Source organism: Hypanus sabinus, assembly GCF_030144855.1.
Source record: "Hypanus sabinus isolate sHypSab1 chromosome Y unlocalized genomic scaffold, sHypSab1.hap1 SUPER_Y_unloc_8, whole genome shotgun sequence".
Taxonomy (NCBI): Eukaryota; Metazoa; Chordata; class Chondrichthyes; order Myliobatiformes; family Dasyatidae; genus Hypanus; species Hypanus sabinus.
Window position 1 is genome coordinate 878,097 of NW_026779038.1, and position 18,272 is coordinate 896,368.

General features: G+C 40.5%; 1 protein-coding gene across 2 annotated transcripts in view; it reads left to right on the forward strand.

Annotated features, from left to right (window-relative positions):
- Nucleotides 1-18,272, forward strand: part of LOC132386035 (speckle-type POZ protein-like) — a 199,416-nt gene that overhangs the window by 171,271 nt on the left and 9,873 nt on the right. For both annotated transcript variants that reach the window (XM_059958326.1, XM_059958327.1), the window contains exons 7-8: nucleotides 1,906-1,961; nucleotides 10,869-10,991. In XM_059958326.1, coding sequence (XP_059814309.1) covers nucleotides 1,906-1,961; nucleotides 10,869-10,991 — 179 coding nt within the window. The remainder of the gene's footprint in view (nucleotides 1-1,905; nucleotides 1,962-10,868; nucleotides 10,992-18,272) is intronic.

Sequence of the window (18,272 nt, forward strand, 5' to 3'; positions counted from 1 at the left end):
GTTTGCTGTCATTGTCCTGCTGCAGAATGCAATTGGGATCAGTCAGATGCCTCCCTGATGGTCTTGTGTGATGGATGAGAATCTCCTTGTATTTTTCAACTTTTGATTGTTCCATTAATTCTGACCACATCACAACTCTATTGGCATTGTTACAACCACAAACCTATTGAGAATCTCTATCATCCTTCATTATTGGCTGCAGATATTCATCCATGAGCTCTGTCAAGCCCTTCTATAAACTTCCTGTTTGAGATAAAAATGTCAAATTTTGACTCTGTAGTCCAGAGCACTTACTGCCATTCTTCAGCACCCCATTCCTTGTGCTTCTCTGCTTAGGTAAGTCTCTTGGCTTTGTTCCATTCAGAGGAATGGCATTTTTGCAGCAACTCTTCAAAGAAGACTACTTCTGACAAGACTTCTCTGGATTGTAGAAGAGTATACTTGGATTCTCTGTGGTTTCAGAGCTGATAGCTGTGCTAGACTTCTTCCGATTTAGAAGAAACATCAGTTTGATGTATCTCTTGTCTGCTGCAGTCAAATTCCATGGCCAATCACAATTTCTGATCCTCAGACTTACCTGTTTCTTTGTGTTCCTTCAGAATAGCTTGGGTGGTACATCTTGGAACTTGTTTCTGTCAGAAAATTTTTGCTTGGGAGTGCCCTGGTTGATGCGTGATGAACACTTTGTGACTTGTTGATGTGCTCAATCTTCCTATAATGTCAGTTTGAATTGATGATTTGAAGGTTAAACTGTCACATTTGCCACACATCACCTTTAAGTTTAGTTGTCTTTCATCCAGTTTGATTCCTTCTACATCCATTTCAGTTGAGTTAATTCAACTGATTGTGTCATTGATCATTAGATTGTGTGTTATCCTTGTTTAATCATGCACTGGGCTATGTACTGTAATAGAAAATAATATTACAATCCTTGAAAGCTATAGTCTTAAACCTGTAAAAACTGTCTGAATTTTGTTCTTTCTGCCGGTTAAGATGGTGCCTGTATACCTTGCTCCTTTGATCAACATCTTATGGATAGATCATGAAACCATCTTTTTCACTTCTTTTATTTCCTTAACATTTGTTTCTCATTTGAAGCATGGTTCTGGAACAGTTGGTGCCTTTGTTTTGCTGTTTGGAGATAATTTGGGTGATCCTGTGCTCTGCAGATTCCAAGTTCATAGTGTTGTCAAGAACTTTTCTGTGTTTTGAATGTGGACCTGGATTGTAGACTGTTGTCAGTCTTGTAGTTTTTATGTTCTGTATTTTTTTTTTCACCCAACTTCTGTTTGTTTTTTCATATGGTGAAAGGGATTTGGAGCTCAATGTGCCTGATCTGTTTTCCTTATATTAATGCAAAAGTAGGGATTTTGGGGTGGGGTTTTGATGTTCCTGATCCGTTTTACTTGATTTGGGAATTGATATGCCTGTTCTGTGTTTGGTTTTTTTTGCAGGGTGATGGGTGTTAGAGGTTGATGATAATGCTGCCTTTCTTTTCTTTCTTAGTTTCATGGCTACCTGAGAATTGAAGAATTATATACTTTGAGTTGTATGCCTTGATAATAAATGAAACTTTGAGCTCTTGAACCTTTTTAGTTTGAAGTATAAAAACTAACAATTTGATCCAGAGCTGCTAGATAGGTTGACCTATGATTGTACTTTTTATCAAAATCTGTACTTTCTAATTTAGTATATAGCTGGCAGTTTAAGTCAGTCTTCAGTTCTCTAAAGTATAATCAGTACAAAACATGGAAATATGAATTAGTTTACATGCCATTGTACTTTGCATATTGCCTTCATTCAAATTTTAACATTAGTATAATATTTAATGGAAGAAATTTTAGGGAGTTAATTATAACAAGAAACCCTGAATAATTCAATTTAAAAACTTCTGTTTATATTTAGCTCGTTCTCCAGTCTTCAGTGCTATGTTTGAACATGAAATGGAAGAGAGCAAAAAGGTAATGCCTAATCTGGTACATAATCAAAAATAACAAGAGCCGTACTTTGTCTCTGAAATGCTCAGTAATTTTATGAATTGTGCTCACCTTAATGAATATATCTGGATGAAATGCTTCAAATAACTCCTAAACACAAAGTACACTGCAGATGCTGGGGTCAAAGCAACACGTACAACACACTGGAGGAACTCAGCAGGTCGGGCAGCATCCGTGGGAACGAACAGTTAACGTTTCGGGCTGAGACTGGACTGAAGAGGGAGGGGGCAGGGGTCCAATAAAGAAGCTGGGGGGAGGGTAGGAAGGAGAAGGCTGGTGGGTATCAGATGAAAAACTAGTAAGAGGGAAGATCAAGGGGAAGCAGGGAGGGGATAGGCAGGAGAGGTGAAGAAGGAATCTAAGGGGAAAGCACTAGGGGTAGTAGAAGAGGGCAGAGTCTTGAGAGGTGATAAGCAGCTGGAAGAGGAAACAGAGTTAAACTGGGATGGAGGAAGAGAGAGGGAGGGAATTACTGGAAGTTGGAGAATTCAATGTTCATGCCAAGGGGCTGGAGACTACCCAGACGGTATATGAGATGTTGTTCCTCCAACCTGAGTTTGGCCTCATCATGGCAGTAGAGGAGGCCATGTATGGACATATCCGAATGGGAATGTGAAGCAGAGTTGAAGTGAGTGGCAACTGGGAGATCCTGTCTGTTGTGGCGGACGGAATGTAGGTGTCGATGAAGCGGTCCCCCAATCTGCGTCTGGTCTCGCCAATGTAGAGGAGGCCACACCGGATGCAATAGACGACCCCAACAGACTCACAAGTGAAGTGTTGCCTCACCTGGAAGGACTGTTTGGCGCCCTGAATGGTGGTAAGGGATGAGGCATAGGGACAGGTGTAGCACTTACACTTGCAGGGATAAGTACCCGGTGGGAGATCTGTGGGGAGGGACGTGTGGACCAGGGAGTCGCGGAGGGAACGATCCCTGTGAAAAGCAGAGAGGGGTAGAGAGAGAAAGATGTCCTTAGTGGTGGGGTCCTGTTGAAGATGGAGGTAGATGCGAAGGATAATATGGTGGATCCGGAGGCTGGTGGGGTGATAGGTGAGGACAAGGGGAACACGATCCCTGTTGTGATGGGAGGATGGGGTGCGGGAAATGGAGGAGATGCAGGTGAGGGCATCATTGATGACAGCAGAAGGGAAACCATGATTCTTAAAGAAAGAGGACATTTGAGATGTCCTGGAATGGAAAGCCTCATCCTGGGAGCAGGTGTGGCAGGGACAGAGGAACTGGGAATAGGGAATAGAATTTTTACATTTGGCAGGGTGGAAAGAGGTACAGTCGAGGTAGTTATGGGAGTCAGTGGGTTTATAGAAAATGTCAGTGGACAGTCTGTCTCCAGAGATGGAGACTGAGAGATCGAGAAAGGGGAGAGAAGTGTCTGAGATGGACCAAGTGAATTTGAGGGCTGGGTGAAAGTTAGAGGCAAAGTCAATGAAATTGACGAGCTCAGCATGGGTACAGGAAGCAGCACCAATGTAGTCGTCAATGTATTGAAGGAGAAGTTGGGGAGCAGTACCAGTATAGATTTGAAGCATAGACTGTTCCACATAACCCACGAAGTGGCAGGCATAGCTGGGGCCCATGCGAGTGCCCATAGCTACACCCTTGATCTGGAGAAAGTGGGAAGAACCGAAAGAGAAGTTATTAAGTCTGAGTACCAGTTTTGCCAACTGGAGGAGTGTGGTGGTGTCGGGGAACTGGTGAGGTCTATTGTCAAGAAAGTAGCAGAGGGCTTTCAAGGCCATCTTGATGGGGAATTGAAGAATTGGACATCCATTGTGAAAATGAGGCGGTCAGGACTGGGAAACTGGAAATTATTGGAGGGTGTGGTATGTATCCCAGATGTAGGTGGGGAGCGACTGAACTATGGGTGACAAAATGGAGTCAAGGTAGGCAGATACAATTTCAGTGGGACAGGAGCAGGCCAAAACTATAGGCCTACTAGGACAGTCAGGCTTATGGATCTTGGGGAGGAGGTAAAAGCGAGCAGTGTGCGGTGTGGGAATTATGAGTTTTTTGGCTGAGGATGGAAAGTCTCCAGAGTTGATAAGGGCAGTGATGGTACAGGAGACAATGGTTTGATGTTTTTGGTTGGGTCCTGTTCCAGGGGTAAGTACGAGGAGGTGTCAGAGAGCTGCCGTTTGGCCTCAGAGAGGTAGAGGTCCGTCCGCCAGACTACTACGGCACCACCTTTGTCTGCTGGTTTGATGGTGAGGTTAGGATTAGTGCGGAGAGAATGGAGGGCAGTGCGTTCAGAGGGAGTGAGGTTGGAACAGGAGAGAGGAGTGGTGAAGTGAGGTTGATGTCTTGGTGACAGTTGGAGGTGAAAAGATCGAGTGCAGGTAGAAGGCCCAGTGGGGGTGTCCAGGAGGAGGAGGAGGGTTGAAGACAAGGATTCCCCTCCCCCTATCGATGATCCCTTCTCCCATCTTCAACCCTCTTCAACTGTCGCCAAGACATCAACAATCTCATCGTCACCACTCCTCTTTCCTGTTCCAACCTCACTCCCTCTGAACGCACTGCCCTGCACTCTCTCATGGCCTCCTCTACTGCCATGATGAAGCCAAACTCAGGTTGGAGGAGCAACACCTCATATACCATCTGGGTAGTCTCCAGCCTCTTGGTATGAACATCGAATTCTGCAACTTCTGTTAATTCCCTCCCTCTCCCTTCCCCCATCCCACCTTCACTCTGTCTCCTCTTCTAGCTGCCTATCACCTCTCATGATTCCGCCTCCTTCTACTACCCCAGTGCTTTCCCCTTAGATTCCTTCTTCACCTCTCCTGCCTATCCCCCAATTGCTTCCCCTCCCCCACCCCTTGATCTTTCCTCTGATTGGTTTTCCACCCTCCCCCCACCTTCTTTATAGGGCCCCTGCCCCCTCCTCCTTTAGTCCTGATGAAGGGTCTCGGCCCAAAACGTTGACTGCTCCTTTTAGCGGTTTCGCCTGACCTGCTGAGTTTATCCAGTTTGTTATACGTGTTGAAATAATTCCCGTTTCCTTTTTAACTTTAAGTATGACATCAGTGAAAACATTAGATTGCTTAATCCACTGAAGCTTTGATTAATTTGGGATGTCTGCTCTCTGAGTTTCCCTGTTAACATTAATGATGGAGATAGTTTGACCCTGAAGTGATAATTTTAGATCAAACTTTTCATGGTCTAAAGCTGTGAATCCCCAAGATATAGAGATGCAAGACAAAGTTTGTGAACCCTTTGTGATTACCTGGTTTTCTGCATTAATTATTCCTGAAGTGTGGCCTCATCTTCATCTAAGTCACAATAATAGACAAACACAATCTGCCTAAACTAGTAACACAGAAACAATTGTACTTTTCATGTCTTTATTAAATATATTGGAAAAAGTATGTGAACCCTTGTATTAAATAACTGGTAGAGCCTTCTTTAGCACCAGTGACCTCCACCAAACATTTCCTGTAGCTGCTGATCAGACTTGCACAATGGTGAGGAGGAATTTTAGACCATACAAACTGTTTCAGTTAATCAATATTTCTGGGTTACTTTTCATGAACAGCTCTCATCAGGTCATGCCACAGCATCTCAATTGGGTTTAGATCAGGACTCTGACTTTGCCATTCCAAAACACAGATTTCCTTCTTTTTATATCATTCTGGTTGTTAGGGAATTCAAAATGGGCATACAAAACAAAATCTAGTGATAAAACAGAGGATTGGGAAGCTTTTAAAAACCTACAGGGAGTAACTAAAAGAATCATTAGGAGGAAGAGATGAAATATTAAAGCAAGTATAAAGAAAAGAAAATATAAAAAAAGAAAATAAGAAATATAAAACAAAGTGAAGTTTTTTCCAGTATGTAAAAAATAAAAGAGATGAGAGTGGATATAGGATCGCTAGAAAATGAGAAAAATAATGGGGACAAGGAGATGCAGATGAACTAAGTGAGTATATTGCATTAGTCTTCACTGTGGAAGGAACTAGCCATGTACCAAATGTTGTAGTGTGTGAAGGAAGAGAAGTGGGTGCAGTTACTATTACAAGGAAGAAAGGAGGAAGTCAGCAGAAATGAATTTGAAGTCCAGTTAGCCTGACTTCAGAGGTTGGGAAGATATTAGAGGCAATAGTTAAGGATGAGGTGCTGGAGTAATTGGTGACACTGGACAAGATAGGACAAAGTCATCATGGTTTCCTTACAGGAAAATCTTGCATGATGAATCTGTTGGAATTCTTTAAGGAAGTTACATGTTCAAACCCCATTTCCATAAAAGTTGGGATATTTTCCAAAATGTAATAAAAACAAAAATCTGTGTTATGTTAATTCACGTGAACCTTTATTTAACTGACAAAAGTACAAAGAAAAGATTTTCAGTAGTTTTACAGACTAACATAATTGTATTTTGTAAATATACACAAATTTAGAATTTGATGGGTGCAACACACTCAACAAAAGTTGGGACAGAGTTAAAATAAGATTGAAAAGTACACAGAATATTCAAGTAACACCGGTTTGGAAGACTCCACATTAAGCAGGCTAATTGGTAGCAGGTGAGGTATCATGACTGGGTATAAAAGTAGTGTCCATCAAAGGCTCAGTCTTTGCAAGCAAGGATGGGTCGTGGCTCACCCCTTTGTGCCAAAATTCGTGAGAGAATTGTTAGTCAGTTCAAAAGGAACATTTCCCAATGCGAGATTGCAGAGAATTTAGGTCTTTCAACATCTACATAATACATAATATTGTGAAAAGATTCAGAGAATTCAGAGACATCTCAGTGTGTAAAGGGCAAGGCTGGAAACCACTGTTGAATGCGTGTGATCTTCGAGCCCTCAGGTAGCACTGACTAAGAAACCGTCATGCTACTGTGACAATTATAGCCACCTGGGCTCAGGAGTACTTCGGAAAACCATTGTCACTTAACACAGTCCATCACTGCATCCAGAAATGCAACTTGAAACTGTATTACGCAAGGAGGAAGCCATGCATCAACTCTATGCAGAAACGCCGGCGAGTTCTCTAGGCCCGAGCTCATCTCAGATGGACCGAAAGACTGTGGAACTGTGTGCTGTGGTCAGATGAGTCCACACTTCAGCTAGTTTTTGGAGAAAACGGGCATCGAGTTCTCCATGCCAAACGACCATCCTGATTGTTATCAGCAAAAGGTGCAAAAGCCAGCATCTGTGATGGTATGGGGGTGCATCAGTGCCCACGGCATAGGTGAGTTGCATGTATGTGAAGTTACCGTTGACTCTGAGGCGTATATTAGGATTTTAGAGAGACATATGTTGCCATCAAGGCGACGTCTCTTCCCGGGACGTCCATGCTTATTTCAGCAGGACAATGCCAGACCACATTCTGCACGGGCTACAACAGCGTGGCTTTGTAGACACAGAGTGCGTGTGCTTGACTGGCCTGCTGCCAGTCCAGATCTGACTCCTATTGAAAATGTATGGTGCATCATGAAGAGGAGAATCAGACAACGGAGACCACGGACTGTTGAGCAGCTGAAGTCTGATATCAAGCAAGAATGGACAAAATTTCCAATTGCATATCTACTACAATTAGTATCCTCAGTTCCAAAATGATTAAAAAGTTATTAAAAGGAAATGTGATGTAACACAATGGTAAACATGCCTCTGTCCCAACTTTTGTTGAGTGTGTTGCAGCCATTAAATTCTAAATTTGTGTATATTTACAAAGTACAATTAAGTTGGTCAGTAAAACTATTGAAAATTTTTTCTTTGTACTTTTGTCAGTTAAATAAAGGTTCACATGAATTAACATATCACAGATTTTTGTTTTTATTGTATTTTGGAAAATATCCCAACTTTTCTGGAAATGGGGTTTGTAGCATAAACAAAGGGGATGCAGTGGATGTTGTATATCTGGACTTTCAGAAGGCCTTTAACAAGGTTGCCACTCACATGGCATTACAGGAAAACTATTAACATGGTTAGAGCATTGGCTGATTGATAAGAAACAGCGAGTGGGAATATAAACATCCTTTTTTAGTTTCCATTGACTAGTGATGTTCCGCAGAGGTCAATTGTTATGGGTATAAGGGTTGGAATGTGTTTGTGATTAATGAGAGAGATAGTGTTTAGAGAGAATAGTTTTGAATGTGAATAGACCAATTCTAATGGAAGGAGATATTTAATAACAATTAAGAGAATTATGGAGAGGAGCTGGGTTACTGTTGAAGTCACCAGGAGTGAGGATTTCCTTGGTGTTGAGAATGAGAGGAGAGTGGAGAGATTGAGTAATAAACATTGACTTGTGGTATACTTTTTTATGCTGTGTATTAATAATTTAGAGGATAGAATACAAAGGCTTTGTTGCCAACTTTGAAGATTGGTGGAGGAGCAGGTAGTGTTGAGGAAACAAGTAGGCTGCAGAAGGACTTGAGACAGATTACGAGAATCAGTAAGAAATTGGCAAATGAAATACAATGTTGGAAAATACATGTTCATGCACTTTGGTAGAAGAAATTAATGTGCAGACTTCTCTAAATGGGGACAAAATGTATCTGAGATGTAAAGAGATTTCAGAGTCTTGTGCAGGACATTCTAAAGGTGGTGAGGAAAGCAAATGCAATGATGCAATGTTAGCATTAATTTAAGAGCTCTAGAATAGTCTTTATAAGGTACTTGTGAAACCACACTTGGAGTATTGTGAACTGTTTTGGGCCCCTCAGCTAAGAAAAGATGTGCTGGCATTGGAGAGGGTCCAGAGGAGGTTCACAAGGATGATTCTGGGAATGAAAGGGTTATCATACAAGGAACATTTCATAGCTTGGATCTGTACTTGAGGAAATTCAGAAGTTAAGAGGATTGATGTTGAAAGGCCTAAACAGAACAGATGTGGAGAGAATCTTTCCCATGGTGGGCAAAATTAGGACAAGGGGCACAGCCTCAGAATAGAAGTTGTCCATTTAAAACAGAGATGTGGAGACATTTCTTTAGCTAGAGAGTGGTGAATTTGTGGAATTTGTTACCACTGGCAGATGTGGCCAGCTCATTGGTTAAGGAGGAGCTTGATAGGTTCTTGTTTGGACACGGCATCAAAGGTTATGGGTAGAAGGCCGGGGAGTGGGGCTGAGGAGGGAAAAAAGAAATGATCAGCCGTGATTGAATGGCAGATTAGACTTAATGGGCCAAATAGCCTAAATTTACTCCTATATCTTATTTAATCTTGTGGTTCACAACATTGTATTGTTTTGTCATGCAACATCTATTAAGCTTCAGGTGATGGACTGCTACCCTGACATTCTCCTGTAAACTGGCTTGATACAATTTTGAATTCATTATTCCCTCAATTATTGTAAGCTCTCCAAGCCCTAAGGCAGCAAAGTAATCCCGAACCATGATACTTCTTCCACCATTCTTCACAGGTGGGTTGAAGTTTCAGAGTTGGTTGTAGTGCCGTCTTTCCTCCAAACATAGTGATGTGCATTTCTGTCAAAAAGTTCAACTTTTCTCTCATCTGTGCACAGAACATTGTCCCAGAAGCACTGTAGAACATCCAGAGACATTTTTTTGCAAACTTGAGACATGAAGCAATTTTTTCTTTTGGAGGGCCGTTGTTTCTTCCGTGATGCCCTTCCATTGTGTAATGAGCTTCCAATAGAAGTTGGAGAGGCAGTTTCGGTATTGTCATTTAAAGTAAAATTGGATAGGTATATGGACAGGAAAGAAATGGAGGGTTATGGGCTGAGTGCAGGTCAGTGGGACTAGGTGAGAGTAAGTGTTCGGCACGGACTAGGAGGGCTGAGATAGCCTGTTTCCATGCTGTAATTGTTATATGGTTATAAACACCATTTCTGTTTGAAGTTTTTCATACGGGGAATATATAAACATGGGCTTTGTCAAGTTCTAGAGATCTCTGCAGGTCTTTTGCTGTTACCCTTGGGTTCTATTTCACCTCCTTCAGCATTGCACATTGTGTTCTTGATGTGAGCTTTGCAGGATGCCCACTCCTAGGGAGAGTAGCAACAGTACAGAGTTTTTTCCACGTGTAGATGATTTCTCTTACTGTGGACTGATGAACACACATGTCTTCAGAAGTATTTCTATAGCCTTTTCCAGCTTTGTGCAGCTCTTAATTCCTCTTCTGAGGTCCTCTTAGAGTTGTTTAGATCAAGGCATTTATGCACATTAAGAGATTTTTCTTGAGAAGAGCAGGCACACATAGCAACTTTACTTTGTGTGACTTCTTTTTTATAGGGTGTGGCACGTCTACTTTCCACATCTCCATTCTCATCTCATTAATTGAATCACCTGTCTCCAAATAGCTTTTGTAGAAGGGATTACCCCAGAGGATCACATACTTATTTTAACCTAGACTTTATTTGTTTAAAGGTTGTACTCAGAAATGACAAGAAGAGGTACAATTGTATGTTATATTAGTTAAGGCAAATTGTGTTTGTTTGCTATTGTGATTTAGATGAAGTTCAGAACATTTTATGAGTAATTAATGCAGAAAACCAGGTAATTTTTTGCAACTTTACATAATGGGAATAGTTTGCTAAATTTCCTTGTGCATGTAGGATAATGCAAAAAATTATTGCACCGCTATACCTATAAGATCTCTAGAATTTAGACAGTTAAGAATTATTAACCCTCATTAGCCTTACCAGTTTTTAAAATGTGAAATGAATATACTTTCTCCAGTGGAATTTGTTTTTTTAAATTGTTGAATGTATAGTTATGCCAAGCTAAGGAGTAACAAGATGCTTCTGTACAGTATTCTTTATATAAAAGTTGTAATTGTGTAATTATAAAGTCTGAGTTAATTTAATTTTTAAAATTTTTTTATACTTGAAATGTGGACACTGTTGATAAGGATGGATTTTATTCAAAATGATTTTCTTTTTCCCTAATTTTTTTTAGAACCGTGTGGAAATCAATGACGTGGAGCCTGAAGTATTTAAGGAGATGATGTGCTTTATTTATACAGGGAATGCACCAAATCTTGACAAAATGGCAGATGATTTGCTTGCAGCTGCTGATAAGGTGAGACAGGAGGGTGGGAGGAGTCCATAGTTGGCTTATATTTAATGTGAACAAAATAAGTTTAAAAGTTTTCTACATGTAGTTATGTTCTACTGACTTCTAAAGAAATACTTCTGTCATTGGAAGTATCAGTTGATACTTTAGTATCAGTTGATGATTCTTCATGTTGGTTGGAGTTATTTTTCTTCTTGGGATTTGTTTCGTTTTAGGCATGTGAATGGAATTGTGGTCCATTATTATCAGTAACTTGAAATGAAGATTTGGTCAAACAGATATTTGGCTTAAAATTCATTATGGTATTTTTGGACATTTTTATCATTCATCTGCTTGTTAAGAATGACTGATTTTCACTGTTTAGTTACTTTGTAATACAGTACTGCAGTTTTCTCAACTTTGCTTTAGTAATTGAGTACTCATAATGATGGCAGTATATCAGTGTGATACCATTGTAAAGCAGAAGTATAGTTGATAAAATGATTCATTATTTTATGGTTCACTTTAAGGTCATCCTTACTTTAATTCATGGCTATTTTCCTTGGTTTTTTTGCCAGTAACATAAAGCCTTAGAGTAAGTTTAGATGTTAGTTATTGAAAAAATTGACAGATAATTCACATTTTAAGTATTTGAATCGATCTTCAATGAAGAGGGTATCAGAAAAGCTGAAAGGATTGAAAATGAGATGAGGTGCAGTTAGGATTTTTTTTAAAGCTAATAGACTTTAAAGCTAGTACATTTAAGGTATAAAAATCATCAAGGTCTAACAGAATGTATCTGAGCACCCTTAGATGCTAATTCCGAGGACACTGAGAGTAAGATTCTATGGTCATCTTATATGTTAGAGATTATGTGTACTACAGATCTTAGTATCCATTTTTATAATGGATGGCAAAACTAATCTGGTCAATTATCTTAATATCTCTGACAGGCAACAATTTAAAGTTCCATGAAAAATGACATTAATATCTGAATTTAAAACAGCTTTTAAAAGCGTCTACAACTCCTTGAAAAGCATTGAGGAGGAAAAAGTCTATAGGAGCAGAATCAGAGCATTTGGCCTATCATTTGTGCTCTGCCATTCAATAATGGTTATTTAGCTGTTTAAACCTCATATTACTATTTTTTCCCCATAACCTTTGTCACCCTTACTAATCAACATCCTGTCAACCTTTAATTTAAATATACTCCATATTTCAATGAAATATACTCAAATTTAAACAAATTCAATATTCAACAGATTCATCACCCTCTGACAAAAGTAATAACACAATATCTGTATTTCAAAGGAACATATTTCTATTCTGAATTGTGCCCTCTGGTGTGGAGTTACCCACTATAGGAAACATCCTCTCCAAATTCACTCTACTAAACTCTTCCAATATTTGATAGATTTCAATTAGATCCTCAATATGTCAGGCAGTGTCTATGGAAATTAATAAACAGTAAATGTTTTTGGCCATGACCCATCTTCAGGACTGGAACTCAATGCACATTCCAATATGTATAACTCACACACTTAACTCATGAAGTAATATTATCACAAAGAAACCAACAAAAATAAGGTGTGAATCTGGTATAAGTTAAAAAGTTAATAGCATAATGCTACATGTGCTTCATATATAATGGGACATAGATGTTGGCAGGAAGTTCAGCAGTTTTAGGCATGTGGGAAGAAATTCTTTCACATCCTTAATAGACCTTGTCCTAATTCTGCAGTACCTCCTGTGCAGTACCAGGATGTCAAAGAGATTATTGAATGGGTGGGAATAATTGACAATGCTAAGGGTACTGTACATGCAGCACTCCTGATAAATATCCTGAAAGAGAGGCTCCAATGATCCTTTCAGCAGTCCTCAAACCCTTTGTAGGAAGTTACAGACAGATGCCTTGCAATTCCCCTACCAAATGGTGGTTCAGCTGGTTCAAAGTTCAAAGTAAAATTTATTTCAGTTGAACAACATCTTGGTACAAATGTCTCTCAGATCTATGTGAAAGCGTGGCAGAATGATCTGCTCAACTCTCTGTGGTGGGGCATGAACCCACCACAAGCTTCTGGCACTGAGGCTACCCATAGGGCTATGGCCAGCTTTTTGCCACTTGGAGTCTTGGAATCCAAGCTTGTTCTCTACATGCACACTGTTATAGCCACCTAGTTCAGCGACGTGTCTTTTGCAGCTGATTCTACTGATGGATTGGGTCCCTTGGACTTGACCAGAGCAGAAATGGAGCCAGAAGTTGAATCAAAACAAGGGGGATTATTTTAAGATGATTGGAGGAAAATACTGTTGGGATGTCAGAAGTAGCTTTTTTACTTAGAGGGTGGTAGATCTGTGGAACATCCTACATGGGTGCTGGCAAATGTAAATACATTAGGGACTTTTAAGTAACAGATATGTGGATGATAGATTTTGAGCAGTGGCCATTTGGGATCCAAAGCATGAGAAGATATAGCTCACTGAAGTTTGCTGATTAAGTATATATGGCATCGACTTCAAAGTATGATGTTCAAATTTCGAAGTAAAATTTATTTTCAGAGTACATACAACCCTGAGATCCATTTTCTGTGGGCATACGTAGCCAATCTATAGAACAGCAGCTGTAAACAGGATCTCTGTACTGTAAACATCAGGAACTGTAAATAAACTGTGCAAATTGCAGATAATAAATACCGTAGATTCCAGACTACAGAGCGCACCTGATTAAAAGCCGCATGCTCTAATTTTAGAAAGAAAATCAATTTTGTACTTGTACAGGCCGCACCGGATTTTAAGCCGCAGGTGTCCCACGTTGTAATATGAGATATTTACATAGAAAGATATTACACGTGAGGATTTTTTAACTTTTAATTAAATCGGTATGGTAACATAAACAAATACATATTGCAAATGCTTTTTTTCGAACAGTGCCTGTAACACAGCTACTTTTAAATATACATACGTATCGGTAACACACAAATTCCATTGCGTATACTTTTTTACTGAACAGTGCACGAACAACATTCCAATATCTCCTAACGACTGGTAAAAAATATATATATACTGCAGCCTACCAGGAAAAGTTATTGATCGCCTTCTTCATCTTCCTCCTGCGCACTAAAACCATCAAAGTCCTCTTCTTCAGTGTCCGAATTGAATAAAACCTCAGGATCTCGTCACTCACTTCAGCCTCTTCGTTGTTGCTCTCACTTGAGCGCACGCGGTCCTCTTCATCACACAGCAGTCCAGCCTTTCGAAACCCGTTGGTGATGGTGGATGTTGTGACACGGCTCCACGCATTTAGGATCGACTGGCAGACTTGAGTTAAAGATGCTGTTCACATGCGTCCTGTTTTGGTAAAGGATTTCTCGCCGCTCGTCATCCAAGCCTCCCACTCAACGCGCAGCGCCACTTTAAATGCCCGGTTCACACTGATGTCCAGTGGCTGCAAATACTTCATGGTGCCCCCAGGAATCACAGCTGGAATTGAGTTTGTACTCTTGATGGCAGCTTTTACTGAACTTTCATTGTCAGCCGCTTAAAAATCACCATCGGTGGAAGCTTTAGTCCGGATGCTGTGCAGCTCAGAACACAAGTAAAATGCGTTCTCTCATGGCCACTTGTTTTCAGTGTGATGGATGAGTCACCTTTTTTATTAACAGTCCGAGTGAGAGACAGGTCAAACGTCAAAGGTACTTCATCCATATTTATGATATCATCTGGCCCGATGGAATTCTCCGCTATCTTTGTTTGAGTGAATGTGCGGAAGTTAGCAAGTTTTTCCTCGTGGTCGGGAGGGAGCTGCTGACACAGAGTCGTGCGTACCCTGACGGACAGGCCTTTTTGTCTCATAAATCTAAAACACCATGATGGCCCACCTCTGAAATCTTCGATTTTCATTTTGGTGGCGATTGCTTTAGCCTTCAGTCTGATCTGCACGGTGGAAACACCGCGGCCGCCTGCTCTCTGTGTGTTAACTCAGTCTTCAAGAAAGTTTTCAAGTTCCGGGCCATCTGCTATGATTACCTCTGAAAGCTTTTGTCGTCTTTTTGCATAGACTCAGTTCTTCATGCTGGCGTCTCCACCGTCTCACCATCGATTCATTTATGCCAAGATTATGTGCAGCAGCTCGATTTCCTTCTTCAACCGCCAGATTGATCGCCTTTAACATAAAAGCTGCATCATATGCTTTTCTTCGAGTGTTTTCCATGTTGATGAGGGTGAGTACAAATGACTGATTTACAGTAATTTAATTGTGAAAGTGCGCTTGATTTATCGTACAATTGCATTGGACCTCTGTGAACTACTCATCAATTTTATTGGTCTACTGTTACGAGGCAAAATGTTTTTGGTGGCATGAGAAAAAAACATGCATTAGCCGCACCGTAGTATAGGCCGCAGTGTTGCCGCAGTGTTCAAAGCGTGGGAAAAAAGTAGCGGCTTATAGTCCGGAATTTACAGTAATTTACAATAAATATTGAGCATGAAATAACACTCTAACAGACCCCTTAAATAAGTGTAGCTATCCCCTTTTGTTCAAGACCCTAATTGTTGAGGGGTAGTAACTGACTTGACCTGACTTTGAGTCCTGAGGCTCCTGTGTTTGAGTCCTGATGGCAACAGTGAGAAAAGAGCACGGCATGCCTGGTGAGGATTTTTTGATGATGGATGCTGCTTTTCTACAGCAACATTTCATGTAGACATCCTCAGTGGTTGGGAGCACTGGACCATGTACAGGGCTGAATCCACACTCTTTTGTAGGATTCTCCATTCAGAGGTCTTCTACACCTCTAATCTGCTGATGATTACTGACTCTGGTTTTCCCCTCCTGAATTCTACAGTTAGATCCTTGGTATTGATATTGAGTGGGAGGTTGTTGTTATTACACCAAACAAGCCATGTTGCTCCTGCATGCACCCTCCACACACCCTCCTACATGCTGATTCATTACTCCCTTTTAATGCAGCCCTTAACAATGGTGTCATCAGCAAATTTCCTTATGGTGTTGGAGCTGTATTTAGCCACACTGTCATAGGTGTGTAGAGTAGGGGGCACATCCCCATGGTGCTCCTGTGCTGATGGAGATTGTGGAGATTTTTGATGATCCAAACAGACTGGGGTCTACAATTGAGGTAATCCAGGATCCTATTGCACAAGGGGGTATTGAGACCCAGGTCTTGAAGGTTATTGGTTGGTTTTTGAGGGTATGATGGTATTGAATGCTGAGCTGTAGGCAATAAGGGCATCCTGATGTATGTATCTCTGCTGTCCAGATGTTCCAGCGTTCTGTGAAGAGTCAGTGAGGTAACATCTGCAGTAGACCTGTTGTCAGAAGGCTAATTGGAGTGTTTTCAAGTTACCACTCAAGACAGGAGCTGATTTGCTTCATTACCAACATCTCAAAACACTTCATCAAAGTGGATGTAAATGCCACTTGATAGTCCTTGAGGCAGGTTACCACACGCTCTTCTAGAGCACCAGTATAATTGAAGCCTGCTTGAAGTAGGTGGGTTCTGCAAACTACCAGAGTGAGAGGTTGAAGTTATCTGTGAATATATCAGTCAGTTGGTCAGCACAGGTCTTGAGTACTCAGCTAGGTATTCACTGCGGAGATGATGCTTTCCTGGGATTCATTCTCTTGTGGGGATCCCACAATGGACCCAGCACTGATCACTGTGGCACACATCTAGTCAAAGGCTAGAATATTGAAAGGAAAGTGGATGAAATTGCTCTGTCAAAGCAGAGTTATGAAATGCACCGAGGAACTCTCTCATGATGTATCTGAGCAACTGGAAGTCCTTGTTCAGACTTGTACTCTCTTCTTTAACTTTGGGTGAATCTGCTGACATATGTGATATAGCCCATTTAAGCATTTTTATAAGAGGAATTGATGATAATTTTAGTGTCTTTGAAGAACTTATCGGTCTGAGTCACTTCATGGAGAAACAAGAGGATCAGACACATTTGACAAAGTAAAATCATGCCTTGAAAACCTACAACTAGATTCTCGTTATGTTACTGGTTGAGAAATTTGTGAATAAAGTTAAAGCAAGAGGATTAGACAGATGAGAATTCAGAGAATATTGTGAAATGTTAGATGTGGAATATGGCGATCTCGTCCTTCATTACGAGCTGCGCTGGCTTTCTAGAGGACAGGTTCTGAGTAGATTTAGAAACTGAAAAATATTGTTCATAATTTTCTAGAAAAGAAAATGAGCTGCCTGAGGAAAGAGCCCTTTTACGTGATACCAATTGGCTATTTGATTTAGCATTTTTAGTTGATGTTACCAGCCATCTCAAGGATCTAAATTTGAAACTCCAGGGCAAGAACAAATTGTTTCCTAGCTTAGCGAATGACATCAATGCATTCAAGATGAAGTTAAAACTGTTCACCTCTCAGTTACAAAATGAGGATTTGAGCCAGTTACTGCACTTAAAAGAGCAGAGTGAATGTGCTGAAGATAATGGCAACTTTACAAAATATATTGAAACGATCAGGTTATTGCAAGAGTCAGTTGAAAGTTGTTTTGTGAAATTTGTGAGTACTACAGCAAAACAAGATTAGATTTCAAACTCCATACCCTGCTAAATTTCGAGTGTTTTATGACGATGGGACGCGGTTGTACCAGACAGTGGAAGAGGTGACTACAGACCTGAAGGCCAGAGAGTTGTCTGTCAGTGTGACCAAAATGAGGGAAAGTCTGGCAGAGGAATTATCCCGCCCCACTTGGGAAATAGTACGAGAAACGAGAAGGCAGGAGACGGAAGGAGGCCAAGAGAAATATATCAGGAAGAGACTGGGAGTTTCCTAAAGACAGTCCTCACCCCCTTCAGAAGAGCCATAAGGTTTGGCGAACTTTACAAATGTTGAGAAGCTAAACGGAAGCAAAAGTAGACGGTGATATACCTATCTCGAGAAATACCTATTATAATGTGGATTTTATATTACTTAGTTGTTATTCTTTATTTGCTCACTTACTCCTTTTCCCCCAGCAAAATGAGAATATATGTATGTATATAATATATATGTGTGCGTGTGTGTCTCTATATATACATACACACACATACACAAATATATATATATATATATATATATATATATATATATGTATGTGTGTGTGTATGTGTGTGTGTGTGTGTGTGTGTGTGTGTGTGTGTGTGTGTGTGTGTGTGTGTATGTGTGTATATATAGGAGGAGTACAGAGGGAAATCTTTGCTGTGTACAGACACTATATGACAATCCTACTGCTAGGATTAAATCAATGGATATTTATCAAATAGTCTTATGCTAGAAAGGGGCACGAGACA